This window comes from Cutaneotrichosporon cavernicola (assembly GCF_030864355.1).
Source record: "Cutaneotrichosporon cavernicola HIS019 DNA, chromosome: 2".
NCBI lineage: Eukaryota > Fungi > Basidiomycota > Tremellomycetes > Trichosporonales > Trichosporonaceae > Cutaneotrichosporon > Cutaneotrichosporon cavernicola.
Window position 1 is genome coordinate 1,029,667 of NC_083394.1, and position 26,741 is coordinate 1,056,407.

General features: G+C 59.6%; 12 protein-coding genes across 12 annotated transcripts; 6 read left to right on the forward strand and 6 right to left on the reverse strand.

Moving 5' to 3' along the window:
- Nucleotides 1-7: 7 nt before the first annotated feature.
- Nucleotides 8-2,833, forward strand: CcaverHIS019_0203990 (uncharacterized protein; the record flags this gene model as incomplete). Its single annotated transcript, XM_060597406.1, has 9 exons — nt 8-296; nt 332-520; nt 553-754; nt 800-852; nt 885-1,131; nt 1,165-1,317; nt 1,353-2,343; nt 2,378-2,477; nt 2,667-2,833. 9 exons carry the CDS (start codon nt 8-10, stop codon nt 2,831-2,833), a joined length of 2,391 nt encoding a protein of 796 aa, XP_060454303.1.
- Nucleotides 2,834-3,301: 468 nt separating this feature from the next.
- On the reverse strand, nt 3,302-4,119 carry CcaverHIS019_0204000 (uncharacterized protein; the record flags this gene model as incomplete). Its single annotated transcript, XM_060597407.1, has 3 exons — nt 3,302-3,424; nt 3,596-3,896; nt 3,974-4,119. 3 exons carry the CDS (start codon nt 4,117-4,119, stop codon nt 3,302-3,304), a joined length of 570 nt encoding a protein of 189 aa, XP_060454304.1.
- Nucleotides 4,120-4,640: 521 nt separating this feature from the next.
- On the forward strand, nt 4,641-5,558 carry CcaverHIS019_0204010 (uncharacterized protein; the record flags this gene model as incomplete). Its single annotated transcript, XM_060597408.1, has 3 exons — nt 4,641-4,747; nt 4,801-5,314; nt 5,349-5,558. 3 exons carry the CDS (start codon nt 4,641-4,643, stop codon nt 5,556-5,558), a joined length of 831 nt encoding a protein of 276 aa, XP_060454305.1.
- A 191-nt stretch (nt 5,559-5,749) lies between these two features.
- On the reverse strand, nt 5,750-6,580 carry CcaverHIS019_0204020 (uncharacterized protein; the record flags this gene model as incomplete). The annotated part of the gene is made up of 3 exons (XM_060597409.1): nt 5,750-6,405; nt 6,443-6,521; nt 6,557-6,580. The coding sequence occupies 3 exons, from the start codon at nt 6,578-6,580 to the stop codon at nt 5,750-5,752; spliced, it is 759 nt and encodes a 252-aa protein (XP_060454306.1).
- A 68-nt stretch (nt 6,581-6,648) lies between these two features.
- CcaverHIS019_0204030 (uncharacterized protein) lies at nt 6,649-6,963 on the reverse strand (the record flags this gene model as incomplete). Its single annotated transcript, XM_060597410.1, has 3 exons — nt 6,649-6,733; nt 6,766-6,881; nt 6,916-6,963. The coding sequence occupies 3 exons, from the start codon at nt 6,961-6,963 to the stop codon at nt 6,649-6,651; spliced, it is 249 nt and encodes an 82-aa protein (XP_060454307.1).
- A 408-nt stretch (nt 6,964-7,371) lies between these two features.
- On the forward strand, nt 7,372-15,421 carry PRP8 (uncharacterized protein; the record flags this gene model as incomplete). Its single annotated transcript, XM_060597412.1, has 9 exons — nt 7,372-7,569; nt 7,690-7,702; nt 7,749-9,604; nt 10,016-10,157; nt 10,193-12,545; nt 12,674-12,701; nt 12,740-12,762; nt 12,833-12,919; nt 13,048-15,421. The coding sequence occupies 9 exons, from the start codon at nt 7,372-7,374 to the stop codon at nt 15,419-15,421; spliced, it is 7,074 nt and encodes a 2,357-aa protein (XP_060454308.1).
- Nucleotides 15,422-15,943: 522 nt separating this feature from the next.
- On the forward strand, nt 15,944-16,983 carry SYM1 (uncharacterized protein; the record flags this gene model as incomplete). Its single annotated transcript, XM_060597413.1, has 8 exons — nt 15,944-16,018; nt 16,074-16,095; nt 16,131-16,191; nt 16,365-16,516; nt 16,587-16,654; nt 16,688-16,722; nt 16,789-16,819; nt 16,855-16,983. The coding sequence occupies 8 exons, from the start codon at nt 15,944-15,946 to the stop codon at nt 16,981-16,983; spliced, it is 573 nt and encodes a 190-aa protein (XP_060454309.1).
- A 78-nt stretch (nt 16,984-17,061) lies between these two features.
- Nucleotides 17,062-18,866, reverse strand: ASH2 (uncharacterized protein; the record flags this gene model as incomplete). The annotated part of the gene is made up of 2 exons (XM_060597414.1): nt 17,062-18,476; nt 18,587-18,866. 2 exons carry the CDS (start codon nt 18,864-18,866, stop codon nt 17,062-17,064), a joined length of 1,695 nt encoding a protein of 564 aa, XP_060454310.1.
- Nucleotides 18,867-19,251: 385 nt separating this feature from the next.
- On the forward strand, nt 19,252-19,622 carry CcaverHIS019_0204070 (uncharacterized protein; the record flags this gene model as incomplete). Its single annotated transcript, XM_060597415.1, has 2 exons — nt 19,252-19,337; nt 19,487-19,622. 2 exons carry the CDS (start codon nt 19,252-19,254, stop codon nt 19,620-19,622), a joined length of 222 nt encoding a protein of 73 aa, XP_060454311.1.
- Nucleotides 19,623-19,891: 269 nt separating this feature from the next.
- Nucleotides 19,892-20,917, reverse strand: CcaverHIS019_0204080 (uncharacterized protein; the record flags this gene model as incomplete). The annotated part of the gene is made up of 4 exons (XM_060597416.1): nt 19,892-20,313; nt 20,353-20,430; nt 20,483-20,572; nt 20,824-20,917. 4 exons carry the CDS (start codon nt 20,915-20,917, stop codon nt 19,892-19,894), a joined length of 684 nt encoding a protein of 227 aa, XP_060454312.1.
- Nucleotides 20,918-21,185: 268 nt separating this feature from the next.
- On the reverse strand, nt 21,186-23,968 carry DBP7 (uncharacterized protein; the record flags this gene model as incomplete). Its single annotated transcript, XM_060597417.1, has 3 exons — nt 21,186-21,590; nt 21,654-23,838; nt 23,874-23,968. The coding sequence occupies 3 exons, from the start codon at nt 23,966-23,968 to the stop codon at nt 21,186-21,188; spliced, it is 2,685 nt and encodes an 894-aa protein (XP_060454313.1).
- Nucleotides 23,969-24,224: 256 nt separating this feature from the next.
- Nucleotides 24,225-26,678, forward strand: AVO1 (uncharacterized protein; the record flags this gene model as incomplete). Its single annotated transcript, XM_060597418.1, has 6 exons — nt 24,225-24,247; nt 24,307-25,514; nt 25,580-25,877; nt 25,911-26,199; nt 26,262-26,539; nt 26,597-26,678. The coding sequence occupies 6 exons, from the start codon at nt 24,225-24,227 to the stop codon at nt 26,676-26,678; spliced, it is 2,178 nt and encodes a 725-aa protein (XP_060454314.1).
- Nucleotides 26,679-26,741: the final 63 nt, after the last annotated feature.

The window sequence follows — 26,741 nt, forward strand, 5'->3', positions numbered from 1 at the left end:
TACAACAATGTTAGCGCTCCCAACTGCGCTCGCCATCGCCGCCCTCGCCGCGCCGGCCGCGGCGGACATGGCGTCCGGCTACAACGTCCACAACCCCCACCGCCGCCTTGTGCAGCGTGCCGTCACCACCGACGCCGCCAGCGTCGCCAAGCAGACCTTTGACTTTGTCGTCATTGGTGGTGGTATCGGTGGTCTTGTGGCTGGTGCCCGTCTGGCCGAGTGGTCCAATCAAACTGTTCTCATCCTCGAGGCAGGTGGCGATGGGTCTGATGTCGTCCAGGCTCAGACCATCCCTGGTGGGTCATTCTCGATACAAATAGCTAATAAACAGGCTACACTTACCACCATGGTGTTGCTTTCGGCTCGCCATACGGCTGGAACTACACAACCAACGTTCAAGCCGAGGCCGGTAATGCTGTCAAGGCCTACCCCCTCGGCCGCGGTCTCGGCGGTTCCGGTGCCGTCAACGGCATGTTCTGGGGTAAGGCCAGTGCCGTCGAGTACAACTCGTGGTCTGAGAGTACGTCCATTGTTGGGATACGGCTGACCCAGCCCTCTTCCCTGACGGCAAGTACAAGTGGAACTGGGACAACATGGACGCCGCTATCAAGAAGGCTACCACTCTCCAGCAACCCGCCCAGGAGCAGAAGGACCAGTTCCAGATCCCCGTCGACCCCTCCGCGCACGGCTCTAGCGGCCCCCTCCAGATCGGCTGGTCCAAGTACATGTACCCCATCCTTGCCAACTGGATCCCGTAAGTCGGCCATGGTCGGCGGTCACACGGTCTGGCTGACCCTAGCACTTGGCGCACCCTCGGTCTCCCCATCAGCGACCACTCGGCGGGTGACCCCCGTAAGTCTGGAGAATCGCAGCGCTGACAGTAGACGGTGGTACCATTGTTCCCTCGACGATGGACGCTGCCCAGGGTGCGCGCTCGGACTCGCGCACTGGCTACATTGACAACAACAACTCGCCCAACCTCGTCGTTCTGACGGGTCACCAGGGCACCAAGATTATCTTCTCGGACAAGAAGGACAAGAACGGTAACCTCGTTGCTACCGGTGTCCAGTTCGCTGCTGCCGACGGCGCCACCACCTACTCCGTCACCGCCAACAAGGAGGTGATCGTTTCGTGAGCTCCCACCAACCATCCAGCTGACATCAGCGGCGGCACTATCCACTCGCCCAAGCTTCTCCAGCTCTCGGGTATCGGCCCCAAGGCTCACCTCGAGTCGCAGGGCGTCACTTCTCTTCTCGACCTCCCCGTCGGCTTCAACCTCCAGGACCACGTCTCCACCTCGGTGGTCTTCAACACTGTGTGAGTAATCTCTGCGGGATTGCAGCTGACGTCAGTGAGGGCGTCGAGACCTGGGGAGAGCTTTCTACCAACCCCGAGCTCGCTGCCGCTGAGCTTGCCAAGTGGAACGCAGACCGTTCCGGCAAGTGGACCTATGTCAACGAGGCTACCGGCTACGTCTCGATGGCCGACATTGCTGGCGATGCCGCCAACTCTATTACCGACTCGATTGATGAGGCTAGCCTCATTGCCCAGCTCTCGGGCCGCCACAACATTCCCACCTCGGTTCAGAAGGGTATGGCTACCCAGTTCGCCCTCCAGAAGAAGTGGATGAAGACCAACATTGGCCAGATCGAAATCATTCTCCACATGTGGGGCCCGACCCCCAACTCGCTCGTCCTTCAGTGCGCTCTTCAGCACCCCTTCTCTCGCGGTACCGTCATGATCAACGGTACCAACCCCTTCAACATGCCCGTCATCAACCCCGACTACTTCTCTGCCTCGGCTGACGCCACGATGATGGAGCACGCCCACGGTTTCCTCCGCACCTTTGCCACCACCAAGCCCATGGGCGATGTCGTCACCATTGAGATCAGCCCCGGTGCCAACTTCACTGGCGCTGCTCTTCAGGAGTACTTCCGCACCGGCTCCGGTACCGAGTACCACCCGCTCGGCACATGTGCCATGCTTCCCCAGGCCGACGGTGGTGTCGTTGACACCAACCTCAAGATCTACGGTACTGCCAACGTCCGTGTTGTCGACTCGTCGGTTATCCCCATGCACATCTCGTCGCACACCATGGGCACCACTTATGGTGTTGCCGAGTTTGGTGCCGACATTATCAAGGCCGAGAACACCAAGGACTTCCTCAACCCCTCGTCGTCGAGCTCGGGCACGACCAAGCCCACCGGCGCCACCACTGACTCGTCCAAGCCCACTGGCGCGGCTCCCGCCTCGACCGGCGAGTCGGCCGGCATGTCGACGGGCGCCAAGATCGGCGTCGGTGTCGGTGTCGGTATCGGCGGTGCCGCCCTCCTCGGTGCTATTGTGAGTTTGCTGCTTACCTCAGAATTGACGTCAGCTCTTCTTCATGTGCCACCGCAAGAAGGACAAGGGTGGTCCCGCTGCCACCGACAAGACGTGGTACGAGAACGGCCAGCAGAACAACCAGTGGTCCAACGGTCAGTAAAATCGACTCCTTTTTTTCCCAAATTTCCCAAATTTCCCAATGTTTTCATCCTTCCCAACCTGTATTTGCCACCGGGCGACCCGCTGTGAAAAAGGACTCTGTGCAAGGACACTCCCTGAGTTGTATGAGGAGTAGAATAGTGGCTGGGATGGATGTGTGAGTAGCTCTGTTCTAACAGCAGACCGTGGCGAGGCGTACCCCATGCACGCGGCAGGTGGCAACAGCTTCCACCAGCGTTCACTTAGCCACTCTGGTAGTGTCAGCACTATGGCTACCGCAGACTTGCCCGCCGCAAGGCGGTACGACGAAGGCGGCCGTTACTCGAACGATTCGCGGGGCGTCCTCTAAGCCTCTAGTCGTCGGCCCAGCTGTAAACTCACACACGCATTATCATATCATATCATATCTCTCGGGGAATGCTCCGCACACTCTCTTGTTCGTAGGCCTCTCAGCGCGGCCTTGATGGCCGGCCGAGGGCCACATAGACATTGTACATGCATCGGTTGCTCAGGCCAGTGGGACGCGGTCATTGTGGGCATGCCTGTGGGCTCGGACCGGGCTGGCACGAGCCTGTGCGTGTGTCGGTGTAGTGTATAGTCGTATTGTCATCCAAGCGGAGGATTTGTGTGTGCTCTGAGCCCATGCGCTCCGTCAGAAACAACAGGACACGAGCAGTCCAGGTGTCCGCATTCTGGCGGACGGCGACTTTACACGCAGGGGATCTCTGCCTGCACAGTTGCTTGAGTGAGTCGCTTGAGTGAGTCGCTTGAGTGTGCCGCTTGGGTTTATCTCAAGGAACCAAGAACCACCCACGGCTTAGCCACCCACGGCCAGGTCCCCCCGACACACGCTCCCCGGGGGTGGCTCACGCGCCATAGAGACGTGGATGCAATCCAGCACGGCGTCAAGCGGCGGCGTGTACCCGTCTGGAACGATGATCTGGTGTCAACTGGAAACGATTTCAGGAGCCTCCCTCCCGCCAAGCGAAGCTCATGTCTCGTTGCCCGGCCTACATCACGTGGAGTCAGCCTACTCCCATGCCCCCCCGTTCCCTGGAGAAAGACCATATCGGCGGTCTGTAATTCCCTACCGCCTTCCTCCCTAGCTCACCTCTCGTGGCATGTCAGACGCCTCAAGCCAGCCAACGACACTGATCCACTCCCCAGGTCGCAGCGCCAGCGGAGAGCGGGGCGTGCGGGCACCGCCCTCAGGACCAATCGGCTTGGTGAGGGGGCTCTGCGTCGAGGTCCCTTGCTGCTGTGGTGTTTCCCACCAATCCGCGGACTGGAGGCTAGGATGGCGGCCGAGCAGAACCCTGTCGAGGCTGAGGAAGAGGAGCGGGCGCGGTTGCGTTGCGTGCGACGTCGCGAGGACGTGGGTTGCCTTGTGGGACTGGTCGAGGGCGAGAATCCTGGTGTCAGCTGGGGTCGTCGGCTCTAAGCCGGGTTGAGAGGCAGAGTTTGGCGTGGAAGAAGGATGTGAACTCACTGCACCACCATTCGCAGCTTGCGTCCGATGTGGGATGAGGCAACGTTGTGGAGGGAGAGGCAGAGGGCTGCGGGGGTAAGATCTGTCGGTGGGACGAGGGGTGGTGCGCGAGAGAGCCTGGAAATAGCGGGTTCGGCATCAACCATTGTCAATACGGCGTGCAAGATGAGAAGGAGAGGAGAGGAGAGTGTCTGAGATTGTCGAGGGCACTTGATGGTGTGGTCAGTGTGGGTTGACTGTATTGTTGTTTCTCAAAGACGATGGAAGCCGCTGAGAGGACCACGTGGCAAATGGAGTCTCACAGCGAGGTTCATAACGGATGTAGGGGTTAATAACGGATGTAGGATACCCGCGGATACCTGTCTTTGGTTATTTCCAGCCCGAAGTCATTTGGATGATGAGATGATATTAGAATGAGCAATCCAGTATGTGTCACGCCATTACTATTACCGGCTGCCCCATCGCCCACTTCGTCTCTTCTCATTAGCAATCAAGCTTCTCTTCTTGACAACAAACTGCTGATACCGGATACCCGATAGGGAGCAGCGAACCCAGAAGCTGGAACGACAGATACGGCCCCCATCGGCCTCATCCGAACCTGACCGCTCGAGGGCTAGTTCATAACAAGCACCGTCTTCCTCGCCCGACACCTTTCTCGTCAACAATAATGGCGAACGCGTGGGACCTCATCTCGTCCGCCTGCGGCGTTATATACTTTACCGCGTGGAGTGCGAGCTTCTACCCTCAGCTCATCCTCAACCACAAGCGACGAAGGTGGGTTGCCTCCCTCTGCTTAGCTAGATAGTTGCCTTTGTAGCTGACCCCAGCGCGCTCGGTCTCGCACCGGACTTTGTCGTTGTTAACCCAATCGGGTTCCTCTGCCTCGCGATCTGGTCGTTCGGCGCCTACTTCTCCGCCACCGCTCGTCGGCAGTATGCCGAGAGGCACGACGGGCACACACCCCAAGTCTCCAAATCCGATCTGGCGTTCAGCGCGCATGCCCTCCTCCTCTCAACACTTACGCTCATCCAGAGCGCGTGGCTATTCTATCGTGCCCACCGCGCACGCAAGAATGTTGCAGAGGACAGCCTCCTCGTGGGCCGGATGGACCGAGCGCCAGTCGCACCACACCGCGTCACTAGAGTGGCATTGTTGGTAATGGGGCTTGCGTCGCTCTGGGTCGGCATGAGCACGTTGCTCGGCCGGACTGAGCTTCTCGACTTTCTCTATTTCGCGAGTAGCCTCAAGATCGCCATCACTGCAATCAAGTACACCCCCCAGCTCATCCTCAACTCCAAGCTCAAGACCGTGCGCGGGTTCGCGATAACCACCATTCTTGCCGTGAGCTTTTTTTCTCGTTGTCAGCTGACAGCAGGACCTCACTGGCGGGATCTTCTCCCTCGCTCAGCTCGTCATCTCGAGCGTGTTTATCGATGGGCAGGTGGCGGGCATCTGGGCCAACCCCGGTAAGCTTGGTCTCTCGATGTTGACGATCATGTTCGACATTGCGTTCATCGTGCAGCACTACGTGCTCTACCCGAACGCGGGGGACGAGAGCGATGAAGAGTACGAGGATGACGCGTAGACGTGTAATCGAGTGTAGACACACCACGGATCCGTGTTGTATATGTTTCGTTCCGTGCATACTTCTTACGCCCTTTCCGATGCCGTGGGGCACTGTTGGTAATCACATGATGGGGCAGAGCACTTTACTCGCACACAAACCCAAGACCCATGCATTGCTTCTATCTCCATTACCAGATCGCCTCTGGGCCACTACCAGAACCGCCCGCTCAACGCGTCGCCGAATCCCTGACAGGGGTCCTGCAGCTCGGCAAAGTTGGCGAGCAACGGCGTTACGCTCGTGTAGCCGTGGTAGAACGCCCACGCGTCAGTGCCCTCTGGCACAGCGTCAGGGGAGGGGTGGAGTAGGGGGTGGAAGTTGGGTGCGAAGCGGAAGCGCAGCGGTCCATCCGTGTCCTTGACGCTCTCGGCGTCGTCGGCCTGCTGCACCTTGTCGGCGGCGCTCCAGTTGGTCTCCTCCTGTGGCGGCTTTTGCGTCGGCACAAACAGCTGCCCGTACGTGTTACGCCACATGGTTGTGAAGCACACCTTACGGTTTTCGCGCTCAATGGCCTCCGTGACCAGCGGCACGTTGACGCTGTATACCTGTACTGGCTTCCTCTTCGACTCGTCTTCCCAGCCCCAGTCGTCAAAGAGGCGCTTGCACACGCCTACCGCCACCTCATGGGCGAGTTCTAGCGCGCGAGGAGGCACAGGTCGCTCTACCACGCCGTAACTGAGAGCAATGGAGGGCATAAATGTGCGCGACTTGCCATCTGGTCCTGTAATGGGAACGGCAAGCGCGCCAGCCATTGCCGCCCCGATTGTGCCAGAGCTCAGCGCGAACGCCGCCGACGAGTTGCGTCCGTCTGCGGTAAGCTCAAGTACTGGGGGGTCTTTGCTCACGATTGGGTCCCGATATTAACATGTCCACCTCGCCGGGATACAGGTTGTGCAGCCCAATGTTGCTGCACGTTGCTGGTGTCTGGCGTGAGCACGTAAACAAGGGCCCCTGCTCACCCCGTTGAGGAGGACCCATTCCATCGTCTCGCCCTCTTTCAATGGCCGGCGCGTCGTCGTGATCTCTCCCTGCCGTCCATCGGGTTCTGGGGTCAGTGGCGCCCCATGATTAACGTGCCGAGTGGGTAGAAGAAGCTCGCGGCGATGATCTGGTTGATGGCAAAGCCCTTCCCGACCCTGATGTTAGCCCTGTCAAGCGGCCAACCCACCAAGACCGTTGACCATCGGGAATCACCACGCGCACCTCCCAGCCTAGATCCTTGATGAGCTGCTTTGCGAACTGGAATATGTTGGGCGAATGGTCCGAAGGTGGTCCGTCGTCGTTCTGGGTGAGCTACCTCTTGGATTGATCGGCTCACAGTAAGAAGAACGACTGGACGCTTGCCGAGCGTGGGGACTGGTGCCATTGTGCAAGGAGTAACGAGTGGAGTGGCGATGATGTGAGAAGAGGGATGAGGGGGTAGTGAGAGTAGTGATGGGAGGCGGTTGGAGTACGATGGTCCAGGCCCAGAACGCCGGACGCCGGAGTATGATTCAAGCCGGTCAGGACCGATGATGGCGACACCACTTGAATAATCCCTGACTTATCCGTGCTGGTCCTGATCAGTTCATTCAAGTGGAGGTTGAAATAAGCCATAAAAACCTTGTCATTTAGATATGAAACCAAATTCCATATCTGCCACAGTGTTTAAATGCCGAATTACCGACTTGATCTTGACGCTCAGCGTTGACTGCCTCGAAGTTGCCACTCAGACGACATCGAAATCCCTAAACACCCCATCATAACCCCCACCCACATCCACTCGGTGCTCGCCATGTCAGCCCCTCCAGGATTCGGCGGGCCGTCGGGCGGACAGCCGAACGGCGACTCGGGCATGGAGGGCGACTTCTTCGGCACCCTCACACAGGCCGAGATCGAGAAGAAGGCCAGGAAATGGCGCCAGAGCCAGAAGCGTCGGTTCGATATGAAGCGCCGCGCAGGCGGCGGCGGCGGTATCGACATGGGCAAGTCGGTGAGTTCTTGCGATGCTCGCGCTATCCTCGTACTCGTGCAAATGTGTGCGCGAGGCAGAAGCGGACTTGTTTGTGTGGAGTGGAGGGGGTTGTCACCGCGATCCATGCTGACGACATAGGACCTGCCACCTGGTGAGGACGACAACGATTGTTGGCGCAAGGCGCAGCTAATGTACAGAGCACATTCGCAAGATCATCAAGGACCATGGCGACATGTCGAACCGCAAGTTCCGGAACGACAAGCGCGCACACCTCGGAGCGCTCAAGTATGTGCCGCACGCGGTGATGAAGCTGCTCGAGAACATCCCGAACCCATGGGAGCAGGTGCGCGAGGTTCCGGCATTGTACCACATCTCGGGAGCGATTACATTCGTCAACGACATTCCCCGCGTGATTGAGCCGGTGTACCACGCGCAGTGGGCGTCGATGTGGCTGGCGATGAGGCGAGAGAAGCGCGACCGTCGGCACTTTAAGCGCATGCGCTTCCCACCGTTCGACGACGAGGAGCCACCGATGGACTATGGAGACAACGTGTTGGACGTGGACCCACTCGAGGCAATCCAGCTCGAGCTCGATGACGAGGACGACGCCGAGATTATCGACTGGTTCTACGACCCCCAGCCCCTCGAGGATACGGATCAGGTCAACGGGCCGAGCTACCGTACCTTCCAGATCACGCTGCCGCAGATGGCCAACCTGTTCCGCATCGGTCGCCAGCTGCTCAGCGACTACACAGACCGCAACGCCTTCTATCTCTTCGACAAGAAGAGCTTCTTCACCGCCAAGGCGCTCAATATTGCGCTTCCTGGTGGACCCAAGTTTGAGCCCCTGTTCCGCGACACGGACCCATACGACGAGGACTGGAACGAGTTCAACGACATAAACAAGGTCATCATCCGTGGCCTCATCCGCTCCGAGTACAAGGTGGCGTACCCGCACTTGTATAACTCGCTCCCGCGCTCGGTGCACATTGACCTGTACCATGAGCCAAAGAATGTGTATATCAAGACGGACGACCCAGACCTGCCCGCGTTCTACTTTGACCCCTTGATCAACCCGATCTCGCAGCGTGTGGTTGCAGACGCGCACAGCCAGTTGGTGACGCACGAGGACGACGTGTTTGGATTCGGGAACGATGAGGATGAGGACGACGCGTTTGAGATGCCCGAGGAGCTCGAACCGTTCTTCGACTCGAGGCCGCTCGAGAACGAGTACACGGCCGACGCGATCGCGTTGTATTGGGCACCTTACCCTTACAACCAGCGGAGTGGCCGGATGCGCCGCGCTCAGGACGTGCCGATGGTCAAGAACATGTACCTCGAGCACTGTCCGCCCGACCAGGCTGTCAAGGTGCGCGTGTCGTACCAGAAGCTGCTCAAGATGTACGTTCTCAACGAGCTGCACAAGAAGCCGCCAAAGGCCATGGCCAAGCGCAACCTGTTCAAGTCGCTCAAGAACACCAAGTTCTTCCAGTCGACGCGGATCGACTGGGTTGAGGCAGGTCTGCAGGTCGTGCGCCAGGGCTACAACATGCTCAACCTCCTCATCCACCGCAAGAACCTCAACTACCTCCACCTCGACTACAACCTCAACCTGAAGCCGATCAAGACGCTCACGACCAAGGAGCGTAAGCGCTCGCGTTTCGGAAACGCATTCCACCTCATCCGCGAGATCCTGCGCTTGACCAAGCTTATTGTCGACGCGCACGTCCAGTTCCGCCTGGGCAACGTCGACGCGTTCCAGCTTGCAGACGGTCTGCAATACATGTTCGCTCACGTCGGTCAGCTCACCGGCATGTACCGCTACAAGTACAAGCTCATGCGTCAAATCCGTATGTGCAAGGACCTCAAGCACCTGATCTATTCTCGCTTCAACACCGGTCCAGTTGGCAAGGGTCCCGGTGTCGGCTTCTGGCAGCCTGGCTGGCGTGTGTGGCTGTTCTTCATGCGCGGCATCGTGCCGCTACTCGAGCGCTGGCTCGGTAACCTTCTGGCGCGCCAGTTCGAAGGACGCAACTCGAAGGGAACTGCCAAGGTGAGTCCAAGATCTGACACAAGTCCGGGTACAAGGAATGTTCGACCAAGGCATGGGGCCTTGGGCGAAGTGGGCGGATACCCCGTAGAGGGGGCCTGTCTGTACATTACCTTGTCTCGGCTTTGTTGTTTCAGATTAGCAGTGGCAAGCTTGTTCCACGTCGCACCTCAGTCGTTGCAATTCTTTGTCTCTCTCGCACCACAGCTTCATTCAACTCCGTTGAATGATGCTTGAGACTGTGCGAGGGTGCCTGGATGAACTGGTGGAGGTGGAGCCCTGATGGAGGTTCATTACCGGCGGTGGAGGTCTGACACAACTACGGTTGAGACAGCTCACTATCACGGTCAGCGACTGGGGGGAAGCTACGCGGAACAAGCAGCGGATACCTAGAGAACACACTGACCCTCGCAGACTGTGACGAAGCAGCGTGTCGAGTCACACTTCGACCTCGAGCTCCGTGCGGCTGTGATGCACGACATTCTCGACATGATGCCCGAGGGCATCAAGCAGAACAAGGCGCGCACGATTCTTCAACATCTTTCGGAAGCCTGGCGTAAGAATCTAACCCCGTAGCATTGCTGACAGCAGGTTGCTGGAAGGCCAACATTCCCTGGAAGGTGCCCGGTATGCCCGCGCCTATCGAGAACATCATCCTGCGTTACATCAAGTCCAAGGCGGACTGGTGGACGTCGGTGGCCCACTACAACCGCGAGCGTATCCGTCGCGGTGCGACGGTCGACAAGGCCGTCGTGCGCAAGAACCTCGGCCGTCTAACGCGCCTGTACCTCAAGGCCGAGCAGGAGCGCCAGAACTCGTACTTGAAGGACGGACCCTACATTTCGTCCGAGGAGGCCGTAGCCATCTACACGTCGACTGTACACTGGCTCGAGAGCCGCAAGTTTGCGCCCATCCCCTTCCCGCCTTTATCGTACAAGCACGACACCAAGCTGCTGGTCCTCGCACTTGAGAAGCTCAAGGAGGCGTACAGTGTGCACGGCCGTTTGAACCAGTCGCAGCGCGAGGAGCTCGCGCTCGTCGAGCAGGCGTACGACAATCCGCACGAATGTCTGTCGCGTATCAAGCGCCTGCTGCTCACGCAGCGTGCGTTCAAGGAGGCCGGTATTGAGTTCTTTGACACGTACGAAAAGCTCATCCCGTGCTACGACATTGAGCCCGTCGAGAAGATTACCGACGCCTACCTCGACCAGTTCCTCTGGTACGAGGCGGACAAGCGCCACCTGTTCCCTGCCTGGATCAAGCCCGCCGACACCGAGCCCCCTCCCTTGCTTGTGTACAAGTGGTGCCAGGGAATCAACAACCTGACGGACATCTGGGACACAAACGACGGCGAATGTGTGGTCATGATGGAGAGCGTCCTATCGCGCATGTGGGAGAAGGTCGACTTGACCCTCTTAAACCGTCTCCTCCGCCTAGTCATGGACCACAACTTGGCCGATTACATCACGGCACGCAACAACTTGACGTTGACGTTCAAGGACATGTCGCACATAAACGGGTACGGTATGATCCGCGGATTGCAGTTCTCGTCGTTCGTCTCGCAGTACTACGGTCTCGTGTTGGACCTCCTCATCCTCGGCCTGCAGCGTGCGTCCGAGATGGCCGGCCCGCCCTCCGCCCCCAACTCGTTCCTGCAGTACCGCGACACGGCGAGCGAGACGCGCCACCCGATCCGCTTCTACAGCCGCTACGTTGACCGTATCCACATTCTCTTCCGCTTCACCGCCGAAGAGTCGCGTGACCTCATCCAGCGCTTCCTCTCGGCCAACCCAGACCCGAACAACGAGAACGTCATCGGATACAACAACAAGCGGTGCTGGCCTCGCGATTGCCGCATGCGTCTCAACAAGCACGATGTCAACCTCGGCCGCGCCGTGTTCTGGAACGTCAAGAACTCGCTCCCGCGCTCGCTCACCACCATCGAGTGGGAGGACACCATGTGTAGTGTGTACTCGAGGGAGAACCCGCAGCTCCTCTTCTCGATGTGCGGCTTCGAGGTGCGTATCCTCCCCCGCGTGCGGACCGAGAACGGCGAGCAGTACACGCTCAAGGACGGAGTGTGGAACCTCGTGCAGGAGAGCACCAAGGAGCGCACGGCGCAGGCCTTCCTGCGCGTCTCGGACCCTGGCATCGCCGAGTTCAACAACCGCATCCGCCAGATTCTCATGTCATCGGGTTCCGCGACATTCGCCAAGATCATCAACAAGTGGAACACGGCCCTCATCGGCCTGATGACCTACTACCGTGAGGCGGTGGTCACCACGCCCGAGCTGCTCGACTCGCTCGTCAAGGCCGAGAACAAGGTCCAGACTCGTGTCAAGGTCGGCCTCAACTCGAAGATGCCGTCTCGTTTCCCGCCGGCTGTCTTCTACTCTCCCAAAGAGCTGGGTGGTCTGGGCATGCTGAGTATGGGTTTCGTGCTCATCCCGACGTCTGACCTTCGTTGGTCCAAGCAGACGGACGGCGGCGGCATCTCCCACTTCCGCTCGGGCATGACGCACGAGGAGGACGCCCTCATCCCCAACCTCTACCGCTACATCCAGCCGTGGGAGGCCGAGTTCCTCGACTCGGCCCGCGTGTGGTCCGAGTACGCGATGAAGCGCAAAGAGGCAACCGCCGCGAACCGGCGCCTGACGCTCGAGGACCTGGAGGACTCGTGGGACCGTGGTATCCCCCGTATCAACACGCTGTTCCAGAAGGACAGGCACACGCTCGCGTACGACAAGGGTTGGCGTGTGCGCGTCGCCTTCCAGCAGTACCACCGTCTCCGCGCCAACCCGTTCTACTGGACCAACCAGCGCCACGACGGCAAGCTGTGGCAGCTCAACTCGTACCGTGTCGACATTATTGCGGCACTCGGCGGTGTCGAGGGTATCTTGGAGCACTCGGCGTTCAAGGCGACTGGTTTCCCGAGCTGGGAAGGGTAAGTTGAATTGTTGGGAGGTGGGGTGAAGTACGGGTCATACCTGACCCCCACTGACCTCCACCTCCATTCCAAAGTGGACATCGACCTCCCACCACCGTTCGAGAGTGCGTTGCTGACTTCCACAGTCTGTTCTGGGAGCGTTCTAGTGGTTTCGTGAGTGCAACAGTGGATGGTGCATGCTGACATGACAGGAAGAGTCGATGAAATTCAAGAAGTGCGTATTTGTGGCGCCGACCTGATCGTCGGCCTCGCCTGCCTCTGCTTCGACCTCTGCTGACTTGCAGGCTCACGAACGCGCAACGTTCGGGTTTGAACCAAATTCCTAACCGTCGCTTTACACTCTGGTGGTCCCCGACGATCAATCGCGCCAAGTGAGTCCCCTCCTCTCGATCCGACGTCCTCATAACCCTCGCGCCTGCCTACAGCCCCGATATTCCCCTTCCTACAACCCCTGCCGCCCATTTCAATCTTCCCAGTGCGCGTGTGCTGACCCTTTTAGCGTCTACATCGGTTTCCAGGTCCAGCTCGACCTCACGGGCGTGTTTATGCACGGCAAGATCCCGACACTCAAGATTTCGCTCATCCAGATCTTCCGTGCCCACTTGTGGCAGAAGATCCACGAGTCCCTCTGCATGGACATCTGCCAGGTCCTTGACCAGGAGATGGAAGCCCTCGGCATCGAGTCCGTCCAGAAGGAGCAGATCCACCCGCGCAAGTCTTACAAGATGAACTCTTCGGCGTCGGATATTCTCCTGTTCGCCTCGCACAAGTTCCTCATCACGCGGCCGTCGCTCCTCAACGACAACCGCGACACTATGGACGGTACAACGTCGAACAAGTTCTGGATCGACATCCAGCTGCGCTGGGGTGACTTTGACTCGCACGACATTGAGCGCTACGCGCGTGCAAAGTACCTCGACTACTCGAGCGACTCGCAGTCGATCTACCCGTCGCCGACCGGTACCCTCATCGCAGTCGACCTAGCGTACAACATCTACTCGGGCTACGGCTGCTGGTTCCCTGGATTCAAGCCGCTCATGCAGCAGGCCATGGCCAAGATCATGAAGGCCAACCCGGCGCTGTACGTCTTGCGCGAGCGTATCCGCAAGTCGCTCCAGCTCTACTCGTCCGAGCCGACTGAGCCGTACCTCAACTCGTCCAACTACTCGGAGCTGTTCTCGAACCAGGTCATCTGGTTCGTCGACGACACCAACGTGTACCGTGTTACCATCCACAAGACGTTTGAGGGCAACTTGACGACCAAGCCGATCAACGGTGCCATCTTCATCTTCAACCCGCGTACTGGTCAGCTGTTCCTCAAGATCATCCACACGTCCGTGTGGGCGGGCCAGAAGCGTCTTGGTCAGCTCGCCAAGTGGAAGACTGCCGAGGAGGTTGCGGCACTGATTCGTTCGCTTCCCGTCGAGGAGCAGCCCAAGCAGGTCATCGTCACCCGCAAGGGTATGCTGGACCCGCTAGAGGTCCACCTGTTGGACTTCCCTAACATTGTCATCAAGGGTTCCGAGCTGCAGCTCCCCTTCCAGGCGACGCTCAAGATGGAGAAGTTTGGAGACCTCATTCTGCGCGCAACGCAGCCCCAGCTTGTGCTCTTCAACCTGTACGACGACTGGCTCAAGAGCATTTCGAGCTACACGGCGTTCTCACGTCTCATTCTCATCCTCCGTGCGCTCCACGTCAACAACGAAAAGTCCAAGATTATCCTGCGCCCCGACCGCAACACGATCACCGAGTCGTACCACGTCTGGCCGACGCTTTCGGACGAGGAGTGGATGAAGGTCGAAGTTGCACTCAAGGACGTCATTCTCACCGACTTTGGCAAGCGCAACAGTGTCAACATTGCGTCGCTCACAGCGTCCGAAATCCGCGACATCATCCTCGGTATGGAGATCCAGGCGCCGTCGATCCAGCGTCAGCAGATGGCCGATATCGAAAAGTCGACCGAGGCGACGGCAGCCGTAACCGCTGTCCAGCACCAGACGACCAACATCCACGGCGACCTGATCCAGACGGTCACGTCGACGCAGTACGAGGTTGCGTCGTTTGCGTCCAAGTCGGACTGGCGCGTGCGTGCCATCTCTGCGACCAACCTGCCGTTGCGCACAAACCACCTCTACGTCGGCAACGACGAGGTCAAGGACGACGCGGGTGCGCTCACGTTCGTCATGCCCAAGAACATCCTGCGCACGTTTGTCGTCTCTGCCGACTTGCGCACGCAGGTCGCTGGCTTCCTGTACGGTGTCTCGCCGCCCGACAACAGCCAGGTTAAGGAGATCAAGGCCATCGCGTGGGTACCTCAGCGCGGCACAGCGACCTCGATCGAGTTACCTCACGAGCTGCCGCAGCACGACTTCCTTCTCAAGGGCCTCGAGCCACTTGGCTGGATCAAGACGCAGAACCAGGAGCTCAACCACCTCGCGCCCCAGGACGTGACGACGCAGGCCAAGATCATGGCGGCCAACCCCGACTGGGCGCCGACGAGCGTGTGCGTCACGGCTGCGTTCACGCCCGGTTCGGTCTCGCTCAACGCGTGGGAACTCACCGTTGCAGGCTTTGAATGGGGCCGCAAAAACGAGGACCAGAGCGGCCAGTTCCCAGGCTGGAACGCGAGCATGGCTTCCCGCGTCCAGCTCCTTCTCACCGACCGTATTCTTGGCATGACGCTCGTGCCCGAAGGCGGGGCTTGGAACTACGGCGTCGGGCTGACCCAGTCCTGGACCGACAAGATCCACTACAACATGACGCTCGACCGGCCGCAGCCGTTCTGGGCGCCTGTGCACCGTCCTGCGGCGTTCCTCACATTCACACAGATGGAGGGCGACGACAGCGCCGACGTCGAGAACGCGCTCGAGTAGTGTGTCCGTTAGAAAAGAATCCCGTCCATCGGGTAGCAATGTTTGTATTTTATAGTCTCAATGCACAGAGTCGCATCGGTCGCGGGAGTACCGGCGCGGCATCAGCTGGGTGGGTTGTTGAGCCTGGGGTGGGCTTCCACCACGCGTTCATCTCAATATCAGTTGAGCCGAGCGGGCCTCGGAGGCCGTACAGAAATCAGCGAACTACGGTGAGGGCGGGACGATGATGCCGCTGATAAACTGCTAAACTAGTTGATGACGGTTGTCGGTTGTCACCGAAGAGGCCTTTGTCAGAGAGAAATGCTGTAGTCTGTAGTCTCCAAGTGATGAATGCGTTTTAACGCATCACATCCATCCACATCATCTTCTACTCTATTCTATTATCCATTCTCAACCCTTTCGATAACCATCCCATCCCCCGGCGCATCATCCAACGCTAGCGACCTTACGCTACGCATCATCCAACGCTAGCGACCTTGCGCTACCCATTACCCATTACATTCCCCATCCTCCCCACTCACCATGGCTTCCCTCCTCAGGTCGTATGGGTCGTTCATGACCCGCAGACCGTTCCTCGGCAACATTGTTTCGGCTGTTGTGAGTAGCTATTCAGTAGTTACAGAGTAGCTATTCAGTACAGAGCTGACTCCAGGCATTATTCGGTGCCGGCGACGGTGGGCGGCTGCAATTTGCGCTCGCTGACAAACAGTTATTGCCCAGCAGGCGGTGGAGAAGAAGGGGTGGAGCAAGCATGACTGGGCGCGGACGGGGTGAGCTTGTCTCTCTTGACTTGTCGCACGGCGCTGACGCCTGAACTCACTGCTGATCCCATCTTGACCTTGATTTCCGCTGCACAAACCTCACCTCACTCACCCAAATTCGCAACCTCTATTCGCACACCGTAATCGCACGCACTCGCATCGACTTTGTTGTCCGTGCCCAGTCGCATCGTCACCTGGGGAGGCGTATTCTTCGCACCAGCCGTGACGGCTTGGTTCCAGGTACTTAACAAGGTGCCCATGACCAACATGGTCAAAGGGACCGCCATCCGTGTGGGCCTGGACCAGTTCGTGGCGGCGCCCATTGTGCTGTCGTGTGAGTGCAGTTTGGCGTGGTCGATAGCCTCTAGCTTCCGCCATCATGTGGGATCCGCTGACAACACCAGGCTTCTACACCGTCATGACGCTGCTCGAGGGCAAGGACTTGGCTACCGCAAAGGAAAAGGCCGAGAAGGTGAGCTGCTCAGGCGTCGCAAACTGACAGCAGAACATCTGGCCTACTCTCAAGGTAAACTGGTCGCTGTGAGTAATTAGGGAGTAAAGGTCACCATACTCTGTTTGACGTTGCTTGCGGACCGCTGACCCCAGCTTCGTCCCCGTCCAGGCCATCAACCAGAGCGTAAGTTCCGAGGCCCATACACAACTGACAGCCAGGTCGTCCCCCTCCACTACCGCCTGGTGGTGATCAACGTCGTCAACCTGTTCTTCAACACCTTCCTCTCCCTCCAGAATGCCAAGGGCGACGTCAATGTACCCAGCCCAAAGCCAAGTTCGGCACGATGAGCTGACCACCTCTGGGCATAGAATAGACGCCCTAGACGCACATTCCAGACTCTGATGCCATGCATATCGTACAACAGTCTATGCCCAGGACACGCCCTCGTACGGGTCGTCTCCTGGCTCATGCTTGACCTCTGGAGGCTGCGCGATCTCGGTATGGCCGCAATGTTCCAGCGGGTCTGGAGGTCTTTGATCGAGGCCGACGCTAGGCCGCGCGGCTTGTTGCTCGAGACCCAAGCTGGCACCCAGCTGCTCGACGCCCTCGCTGCGAGCGCGCTCGCTATGCGGACTCGAAGGAGCGTGTGGCGAACTGGCAATCTTGGGACTCGACGGCGCAGGTGTAACTCCCGGAGTCATGCGCGGCGTCGAACTGGGCGTCTCGCCATCATGTGGTGTCTTCCGCCGCTTCTTGGCGGCTCGTTTCGGCTCTCTAGGCCGCGCAGCCTCAGCCAGCATATCCTTATACCGTTGGGCTAATCTCTCCTCCTCGCGCTCATCATGGACCACCTCCTCAGCCCGAAACTCATCCCACCGTTCCGCGAGTGCCCGCACTTGGACTGGCGGAGGCTTAATCCACTCGGGACCGAAGTTGACGCGCGCCTTACCTCGCCCAAAACACGATACCATGGGAAAGTATCCCAACGTCCCGTCATCGTGGTACTGGTAACTCTCGCGTTCACGCTCGACGCTTATCGGTCCCCTTCGGGGGCCGACATACCGATGTTCCTCGTTTGGCGGGAGGGGCAGGAAATCGTACAAGTCCTCGAAGGCTGGGGATTCCGACATGTCCTCGCCATTTAGGAAGAATCGGACACTACTTCCCTCGAGGGTTCGGAGTTGGCGCTTGGGTGGCTTGTCCTTTACTTTTTCCGTCTTGTTCTTGGTTACGGGCTTGTCGCCGCCCTTCATCACCTTCTTCTTGGGTTCGTGTTCCTCCACTGGCGGGGGAGCGGTGCCGGCGCGATTGACGAGCGCCTCCATCTCCTTGGCGACCGGATACTCGTCCATCTCGAAATAACTGTTGCCCTTGTATCGCAGTGGGATCCGCCATCGCTTGACGAAACCCGGCTCGTCTGGGTTGTCGACAACAGGTCGTGTTGGAAGGGTGATCATACACCCGACAACGTCGCCGGTTGCAAAGCCGCGTCCATACGCTTTTGGTCGGGAAATATGTACCTTTTCCCCGTCGACATCGCGGATTCCATACGAATACGCATCGGCACCAACGGGTGCGTCGAGGTTGGCCTCGCGCCGAGCCCAGCCAACTCGGACGTGGGCGTTTCCGCCGTCGCCTCCAGTGCCCTTTCCAGCACCGCTAGAGCCGTCGCCCCGTTCGATTACCGTTTCAAAGTACCACGTCCCTTGGCGAACAGAGACGTTGGCCCGGCCAGATCGATAGCCCTTGTCCGTCGTAACGGTAGTGGCGTCATTCGAAAGGCGGAGGAACGCCGAGCGGTCGAGCCACGAAATATGTACCGGCGCACAGTTTATGGGTCCTGGTAATGTGCGGTAGAATGGCCCAGTCGGTCCTCTTTCAGTATTTGGAGACAGTGTACACGCATAATACCTATATCCTGTGATTAGCGTTTGGATGTACACATCTCACCAGTCTTGTTCATCGGCAGGTCGGCGTAGCTAAAGCATTCGCCATCTCCACTGCCGGGGACGGGGACTGGAGTCCGCATGTGTTTCTCCTGCGGGGCGGGCGTTGCACTGGCGCTCGCGCCTCGGCTACCCACCGCCGTCGCCTCGTCGCCCAAACCCCCGAAACCGCGGAGGATAGATACGCCCTCGAACTCGGGTTTGACGGGCGACGTGCTTTTCTGTGGGGAGGCAATACCCGACGCGGGCGCCGACGCGGACCCCGACGCGCGTCGCTTGACCATATGTGTGGCTTTGGTGTGTTGTTGTTGTGAGAAAGAGTTGGCCGCATCTCTGGACAAGCCGGATCGACTATTTGCTCCCGCCCTCCACCGTTGGACATGAACAGCGCTGTTTCCAGTGCCGTTCATTTGATGCCGCGCCGGTCTGGCCAGCGAACAAGGGTTGTTATTGCTAGTCTGTCTAACTGTCGAGAGACACATCATCAATCTCACCACGTCGACAAAGCCCGCTGTAGAGCTTGCCAGCTTGGCTTGACATCACATCACATCACGCCCAGCTCCCACGCCACGCCCACTAGCAGCGCATATATAGCGCTCCCTTCTCATCCTTCCTCCTTCTCATCCTTCCTCCTTCTCATCCTTCCTCCTTCTCATCTTTCCTGCCAACATGTTCGGAAGACTTACCCGCCTCGCCATCGACCTCGTCGCGATCAGCACCCTCCTGGCGGGCATCAAGCGCTCGACGGGGTACTCGTGAGTGCGGCTGGCAGGCCATCTTGGCGGTCGTCGCCACTCCCTACCCTATCTCGAATGGCAGTCTATGCGTCTCACGCCTTTATCGTCTCACGCCATTATCTCCCACGCCCCATCCCAGCTGGCCCATCCACCCGAGCTGACTCCAGTCTACACACCGGCCGCGTCAAAGACTCGACGTGGCGTAACCTCCTCGACGCGTACCTCGGTATCGGGGAGAACGTGTTCGCCTTCTGCTGCGGGTTCGCCGTATCGAGCTCGTACTTCCGCCGGCAGATCGACTAGCCGCCCAAGGTGGCGACGGCGATTATCAGCTTGGAGGAGGCGGCGGCGGCGGCGGCGGCGGCAAAGCTCCAGCGGGATGGGGCATGTGCATACCGCCATGTAGCGTTTTGGGTTCTGTATGTATCGGGCTCTGAGGCATTTGGGATTGTCCGCCTCACCACGAAATGGGTGAGAGCGTGTGACTAGGGGCGTTACACGTCAAGTCAATGTAGATGACAGATGCGCCACATAGATGCGGCCTACTTCTGCATCAAGATCTAAACTTCCGTCTACTCCTTGAACTCGTGACCGCCCTCGCGCTGGACAGCCTTGACCTCATACTTGTCCAGTACCTCCCCCTCGAGGCCGGGGTACGTGATGCTCACGTCGACTGTGTCGCCCGGCTTGACTTGGGACACGCCGGCCGGCGTACCAGTGAGGATGACGTCGCCCTCCTCGAGCTTCATGATACCGCTCACAAACGAGATGAGGTGCGGCACATCGAAGATCATGTCGGCCGTCGTGCCGGCCTGCTTGACCTGGCCGTTGATCGACAGCGTCAGCCCGACCTTGGACGTGTCTCCGATCTTGGACTTGGGGATGAATGGGCCGACGGGGCAGAACGTGTCGAAACCCTTGGCGGCAGACCAGGGGAGACCCTTCTTCTTGACCGCCTCCTGCATGTTACGCGCAGTCATGTCAATGGCGAGGGCTGGGATGAGCTGGAGCAAAAAGATGGTGCAGCACTCACTGTAGCCGGCAACGTACGAGTCGGCATCGGCCGCAGAGATGTTGCGCCCGTTCTTGCCGATCACGACGCCGAGCTCGACTGCATGTCAGCGTTCATTGGGACATGGAACCTGCGAGGCGACGACACTCACCCTCGTGGTGGCAGTTGACGCCCTTGGGGATCTCGACCGTCTCGCCGGGACCGATGTACGACGACGTGGGCTTGAGGAAGAAGAAGGGTTCTGGGGTCAGATAAGGCTTGGGATGGTAAGAAGGCATGGTTGGCGGCAGAGGGGAGGCACTCGATCTCGTCGATACCGCTCCTTTGCTCAGCTGTACTAAATGACCGAAAGCTAGGAATCAAACTGCCCGCCGGTACTCTCAGTGCAGTAGAGAGTCTACCGGTCCCTCGTCCCTCGTCCCTCGTCCGACGCCCACATCCCACGCCCAGCGCCCACTATGCCCTGCCCGTCCTCGCTCCTCAACCACTCACCCTTGGGGACAGCGTTCCCAAGCTCCTTGGCGTGGTCGGCATAGTTGCGCCCAATAGCGATACACTTGCGCCCAGTACGGAAGAAGGAAGCCATGATGAAGGTGTGGGAGGTGGAGAGTGCGGGAGATGAAGCTGAGCGCTATTTGTGGGTGGGCCAAGCAAGGGTGGAGGCCGTCATTCGGTTTAGATGCCGCCGGACACCGCCGATCATTTTGGCGCATGGGCGGCATTGGGCGGACGAGGTGGGCCGATCGGCCCGGATTACTTGACAAATACATCAGTGAGTCGTCGTTGAGACTGCTGAGAGCCGACCAATGCCGCACAAGTACAGTACACCAATACATCTCCTAGTTCTCTATCATCTAACGCCGCCGAGACACCATCTTCTCCAACGCCTTCGTGTCTGCGACCTGGAAGTCACTGCCCGTTGCCGCGAGCACCCCGCCAGCCTTGACGAGACGACCCTGCTTACGCACCGCCTCGTACATGCGCCTCTCAGTTTCGTTGCGCGCGGTCGTCTCCTTGCCGCCCTTGACCTCCTCGTCGTCACTATCTGCGCGTTTCCGCTTCCCGCCAGGAAGCCTCGCCTTCTCCTTCTTCGGCTTTGCGGTTGCGGCGATACTGCCCGGCGCCTCGCGGAGGGCAAAGGCCTTGGCCAGGTGGCCGAGATGCAGGGTTTTGACGTGGAAGAAGCGGCGTTCTTCGAGCGGATGCGTAGAGTACGCGCGAACAAAGGAGGCAAAGGCCTTGCGCGCGAGCGCCGCGTTCTGATGTCAGCTAGACTGATTCGCGGGTCTGGCTCCCTCCATTTGCGCATTTGCGGCACTTACCTTGTCGTCTCCCAGGACCCATCGTTCAAGTGCCATCTGAACGTCCGTTGCGCGAGCCTCGTACTCGTGTCCCCGACCTCCAAAGCCCTTCCGCAACACATCCTCTACCCCGACCTGCTGGAGCCGCACGCTCCCCTCGTCCTTGGTCGCCGCGCCCATCTTGCCCTCAACCCACCCAACCCACTCGGCCTCGGCAGGCGCCACGAAAGCCCACGCCTCACCGCCGGCACCGGCACGCGCGGTACGCCCCACACGGTGGACGTACTCGCTGGCGCCGCCTTCCGTTGGAAGGTCGTACTGAACGACGGCGCGAACAAGAGGCAGGTCCAGACCACGAGACGCGACGGACGTCGCGAGGAGGATGGATGACTCGGTTGATGGCGTTGCGAACGCCTTGAGCGAGGCGAGACGGGTGCGCAGAGGCAGAGAGCCGTGCAGTCTGTGGATTGTGGTGTGCGGCAAGAGAGCGGATGTGAGAGTGATAGTATCGCTGTCGGGCTTGGCCTTGGGTATCTTCGCCTTGGGCTTGGGCTTGGCCTTGGACTTTGCCTCACCCTCGCCCTCGCTGTCCGACGCCTCGTCGGTACTTTCTTCCTCGTCCTCGTCCTCTTCCGGCGCTGGTGCTGGTGCGCCCATCGTCACTCCTGCCAGGAGACGGAAATGATAGTCAACCGCGTCCGTCGAGCTGAGGAACACAATGACCTTTGTCCCGTCCTCGCTCGTATCGACCTTGTCCTTACCCACCAGCGAGCGCAGCAGCGCCACGAGCGCCACAAGCCGCAGCTTGGTAGGCGCAACAACGTACCGCTGCGCGAGCTGGGATGGAGGCGTAAACTTCTCGTCGGCGTCGGGGATCTCGATCTCCCCGGCAGCCTCTAGCGCCTTGACGACAGCCGGGTCGAGGCGCTTCTCCTTCTCGCTAGGACGGAACGTGACCGGGTCGCGGAGGGTCATGCCAGCAAGGCGCTCGACCTTGGCATCCACAGTAGCGGAACAGAGCACGGTTTGTCGCCCGCGGTTCCAGTACGGCCAGCGCATCATACCGGCTTCACCCTCACGTTCGGCGTTCATCTCATTACGTCGCCTCCCGTCCAGAGCCTTCAGGATGCCCTGGATCGTCTCCTCGAAGCCGAGGTCCATGAGGCGGTCGGCCTCATCGAGGACGAGGAACATGGTCTTGGCGCATTGGAACGAGCTCGTGTTCTGCAGGTGATCCAGGAGACGACCAGGTGTCGCAACGAGGATGGGCACGCCCTTGCGCAGGCGCGCCTTGTCGTGTGTCCTAGTGCCGCCACCCACCAAGAGACCAGAGACGAGCCACCGCGTGTATCCCCTGTCCTCCTCGTCGTCGGCGAGAGACAATGCCATGGTGAGGATGCTCTCGACAACCTTGGCGATCTGTTGTGCCAACTCGCGCGTCGGAGCGAGGATGATGGCGAGTGTTCCGATCGAGCGGTCGATGTAACTGAGCTTCGAGAGGGGGAGAAGTGCCTGGATAATCGGGAGGACGAACGAGAGCGTCTTACCCGAACCCGTCTGGGACTGGATAAACACGTCGCGCGGTCCCGGCGCCGCCACTTCGGGTGCTTTCGCCTCGTCCTCATCTTCGTCATCGTCGTCGTTTTTGCCAGCCCGCGCGTCAATGTCGAGAGGGTGGCTGAGCGTGTACGGGAGGCACGCCTTCTGGATACCCGTAGGCGCCTTGATCCCCATCTTGGTCTGGAGGTGGTGCACCAGAAGAGGATCCAGCCCGAGGCCCTTGAACGTGCTAGTGTCGAGGGGTGCGTTAGAGGGCGCCCCGACAGCGACCTCTGACGCCTGCACGCGGGGGAGGAGGGGGTTGCCCGTGAAGAGGGACGAGATGATCTGCGAGCCCTTGGGCGCGGCCTTTTCTACCTCCAATGGGAGGCGCGAGGGTCCGGCCTCGGAAGACGCGTCGTTCTCCTGCTCAACTTGCGGGGTCTTGGCCTTCTTCGGGGCGGGGATCAGGGGTGCGTGCGGAGCCGGCTTGGTGGGTCGCACGACAGGCTTCGACTTGGCATATGTAGGAGTAACAACATCAGGCCGAGCGAGTCTAGGTGCAGGCGTGGGCGCCTGGGTAGTCTTGGCTGATGTCGGTGCTGGCTGGCCCTTGCCGCCCTCGTACGCCTTCACCACCCGCCTCGCTGCCTGCTTCGCCTTCACACTGCTGTCAGCTCTTGCTAGCCGCCGAGCCTATACCGTTCAGTCCACCGTCCGCCCTTCTTCGGTGCCAGCTGCCGCTTCAGTCCACCGTCAGACGGCGCAGCAAAGTTGAGTTCGAGGCCGTCGTCCATCTTGAGTCTGATGGGTGGTGCAAGTATGCAAGTGGAGGTCTGGAAATATTGACTTTGTACACTTGGTGAGACGCAAATATGAAGCACGTGGCATATGACGTGTGAAAAATTGTGCGGGGTCCCCGTCACTCCATGTCATGTGTGGTAGCGCGGCTCGAGCCGCATACAAGTCCACAGCGATAACGGATACACAACAAGCGTCACGAACTATCGACTCTCGACAGCCCCAGCCTCATTCGATGATAGAACGGTCAAGATGGCGATGATATCGGATTCGAGGTATGCCCGTGCTCACTGCGTCCCCCTGCTGCCTTGCTGCGCTCGCCAGCTGACCCCAGCTACGTGCTCCACGCGATCCGGCTGAGTGCGCTCCGCACGGCAGATGACAGCGTAACTCCCCGCATCGTGACTATGGACGGGGGCTTCGCGTCCAATCCATACATCAACGCCATGGGGTTGGGCGATATCGACCGCTGGCCAGAACTCAAGCGGGCACTAGACAGTCCTCCACCTGATCCGTCGCCGCACGCCCTCGACTCGGACGACGGGCTGCCGGACTTGTCTAGACGTGGAGGTGGGACAGGAGGAGGAGGAGGAGCAACAGGGTTGAGGTATACCCAGACGATTATGCCTGCTGGTCGGACCGGCGGTGCGGGTATGCGCGTGAGTGGGCGGGACAACACGTCGATTCGCGGACGGAGGCGACACATCTCGCAGCGGAGCCAGAGTTCTTCTGTCGATGTGCGGCCACCACCACCTGTTCCACCAGAAACTGGACGGCCGCGCGCATCGAGTACGACATCTGAACCTAATCGCCTATTCTCGCCTGAAGATGACGCTAAACCCTTCCTCGGCACTATAGGGTACCATCCCGACGGGAGCAGCGCTGGTATGGCGAGTGCTATACCCAGCGATATGGCTATGACGGTCAGTCAGGGGGATGCGGACGTCGACGAAGGGGAGGAGGACGACGAGGCTGGTGCTCAAGTTCCGCCAGTCCTTGGGAGGCCGGGACATGCGCGGCATCCGAGTACGAATAAGCTTGAGGCTGGCCGGCCTTCTACCATCCACGAGGAAGATCGGCGGAGCTCGACGGACACGTTCCCAGAGATCAAGCTCGAGTTTGGGCGGATTGATGTCCCACCCACGATTCCAGGCAGCGCGCCACACACGTCTGCGCTAACCGCGACGCTGAACCAACATGTGCCGCATCTCGTGTCGACGGGCGGTGTGCCGCCAGATGGAGACGTGCCTATGGGTATCACGAACCCCTTCGCGAGCCTGTATGCAAACGTAGTTGCGCCGCAGGGGAAGCCGAGCCTCAAGCTTGAACTCTTCTTCCCTCACTCGGACCAGCCGAGCAACCCCATCCTCGCGACGGTGCGCAAGGACGCCACGGTCGAGGAGGTTATTGGACACGCGCTGTGGAAGTATGTTGGAGAGGGGCGGACTCCGGAGCTGGCAGACGACGAGGCCGAGCAGAGTACCGTCGGATGGGGCCTGCGGATTGTGGAGGACGACGGCGAGGTCGACGAGGACTTTCCGCGTAAGTACCCGGGGGGTCAGGACCTTGGTTGAGCCAGATCTCCAGATGAGAGTAGCTGACATCAGCGCTCGACCGCGAGTCGGCCATCTCCAAATTCTCGTACGGCCAGTTTGGCATCGTGCGCGCAACCCCTTCACAGAAGAAGCAAAATGCCGCAATTGCACCGACGATCCAGCGCCGTCCCTCGCGCATTATCGCGGACGTTCGGCCCCGCCGCCCGCGGCAGGCCATGCCGATAGTCATGAGCCCCGAGGAAGACGTGCCGCTAAAACAGGCTGGGCTCAGCTCCAGTTCGGGGGCGGTGCTGCTGCACGTGTTCGTACGCGCAAGCGCAGACGTGCAGTTCAACACGACGATTTGGGCGTAAGTGTTCATCTTGCTAAGGGCTAACACCAGTCCCTCGGACATGTACATTGCTGACTTGACCGAGGTGCTCGTCACCCGCAAGAGCCTTCTGCAACCCGCGACCGAATGGGTGCTTTGCCTCGCTGATTTGTCGCTAGCCCTCCCGCTGGATCGCACAGTGGCGTCCTTAGAGGGCATGAACCAGCTGACCCTCGTGCGGGAACAGTGGGCGGCCGAACATGGATTAAAGGGAGATATGCGGGGCGGCGATCCAAGCGCCAGCATATTCAAGCGTGCGAGCGAGCCGCCGGCCAAGCGCGAGTTAGGACAGACGTACAAGGTGAGCCGACGCGGCCGTGGACCAGGCCGGGGTAGTATATTAGTGACAGCTCCTGACACCAGAAATACACTGTTGTGCGCAAGACGCCGATCGGGCGGGCGGAGCGGCAGCTCGCCATCGACAACGACTACATTCACATCCTGCCGTCCGAGAACCGCGCGTTCTTCGACAGCCTCAAGACGACTTCGATACACATCACGCTTGTTGCCAGCATCAAGCTCTCTGGGCGCGCCGGTGGGTTCAAACTCTACGTGTGGCGCGACGGGAGCAGGAAGCGGTACGAGTTCGAGGCCGAGAACGTCAAGCAGGCGCAGGAGATTGTCGACAGTATCGAGGCGTTGTGAGTGGCCGCTGGATGCGTGCCAGCTGCGTTGTGCAAGTATCAAGCTGACAACAGGATGCGCACGTATCAGCGGGAACGCAACAGCATGTTTGCGCCTCTAGGGCAGGCGGGCGTGCGCGGCAAGGTGGCGAAATAGGAGTGTTGGCGCGTTGTATGTACCATGCATAGTCTTACAAGTGGCCGCTGCCGGAATCCAGGA